Genomic DNA, 809 nt, shown 5'->3' on the forward strand with positions numbered 1-809 from the left:
AGGAGGATGAAGGAATGAGAGATGAAAAGATGGATGAAGGGACGAGGGAAGGAGGACGAAGGGATGAAGGGATGAGGGGAGAAGGAAGAATGAATTGTGGATGGAGTTTCTTTTTTTTAACTTTCTCCAGGGAAAGAAAAGGTTGGGTTGGAGAGTCCGAGCCGAGCGGAGCGTGATTGGTTGCTCGGTCCCATGTGGGCCGGTGATTAGAGGCGTGGCCGGGGGCGTGGCCCTGAAGTTACCTGGTCAACTGGCTCTAACGCTCAGATTGAAGTCACGTGACCGCAGAGAGGAGCCGGGCGGCGCCGCTTGATGACGTCAGAAACTCCACATGTTTTAACTTCATGCAGCAAAACTCCACACACCTCAAACCGTAGAGTTGAGACACACAACGCAAATAAAAGACTAACTTTGATTTAAAAAAAAAACAAAACACCTTTTAAGATAATTTGTGCAAACATCACTTGATACCGAGTCTTGTTACCGGAGTCAGAGCCCTTACAGAAACACCACAGTTTACTCTTTACTCTTTTCTGTTGAGGTTGTTCTATAGAATCGGAGACGACTGGTTTCTCCTCTGCCACATACAGAACTAGTTAAAACCATTGGATTATATGATCATGAGAATGGGAGCTCAGGTTTGTGTCGTAAGGTTAATTACAGGAGCGAGTTAATGATGACTCCATCTCAAGAGATTTCTGACATTAGGATCTAGACACTTAAATCTAAACGTGTTCCCTTCTCCCTCGCTGCTCTCTACAAGCCGCTGCCGCTGCCCTCCACGTCGTCCACCACCACCGAGCGTTTAC

At 47.1% G+C, this 809-nt stretch overlaps 1 protein-coding gene across 1 annotated transcript in view; it reads right to left on the reverse strand.

Moving 5' to 3' along the window:
* Positions 1-421: 421 nt before the first annotated feature.
* Positions 422-809, reverse strand: part of rtbdn (retbindin) — an 8,971-nt gene continuing 8,583 nt past the window's right edge. Inside the window, exon 6 of the mRNA XM_035179635.2 lies at positions 422-809. This exon is cut by the window's right edge and continues 304 nt beyond it. Coding sequence (XP_035035526.1) covers positions 757-809 — 53 coding nt within the window. The 3' untranslated portion in view covers positions 422-756.

This window comes from Hippoglossus stenolepis, chromosome 16 (assembly GCF_022539355.2).
Source record: "Hippoglossus stenolepis isolate QCI-W04-F060 chromosome 16, HSTE1.2, whole genome shotgun sequence".
In the NCBI taxonomy this organism is placed as follows: Eukaryota; Metazoa; Chordata; class Actinopteri; order Pleuronectiformes; family Pleuronectidae; genus Hippoglossus; species Hippoglossus stenolepis.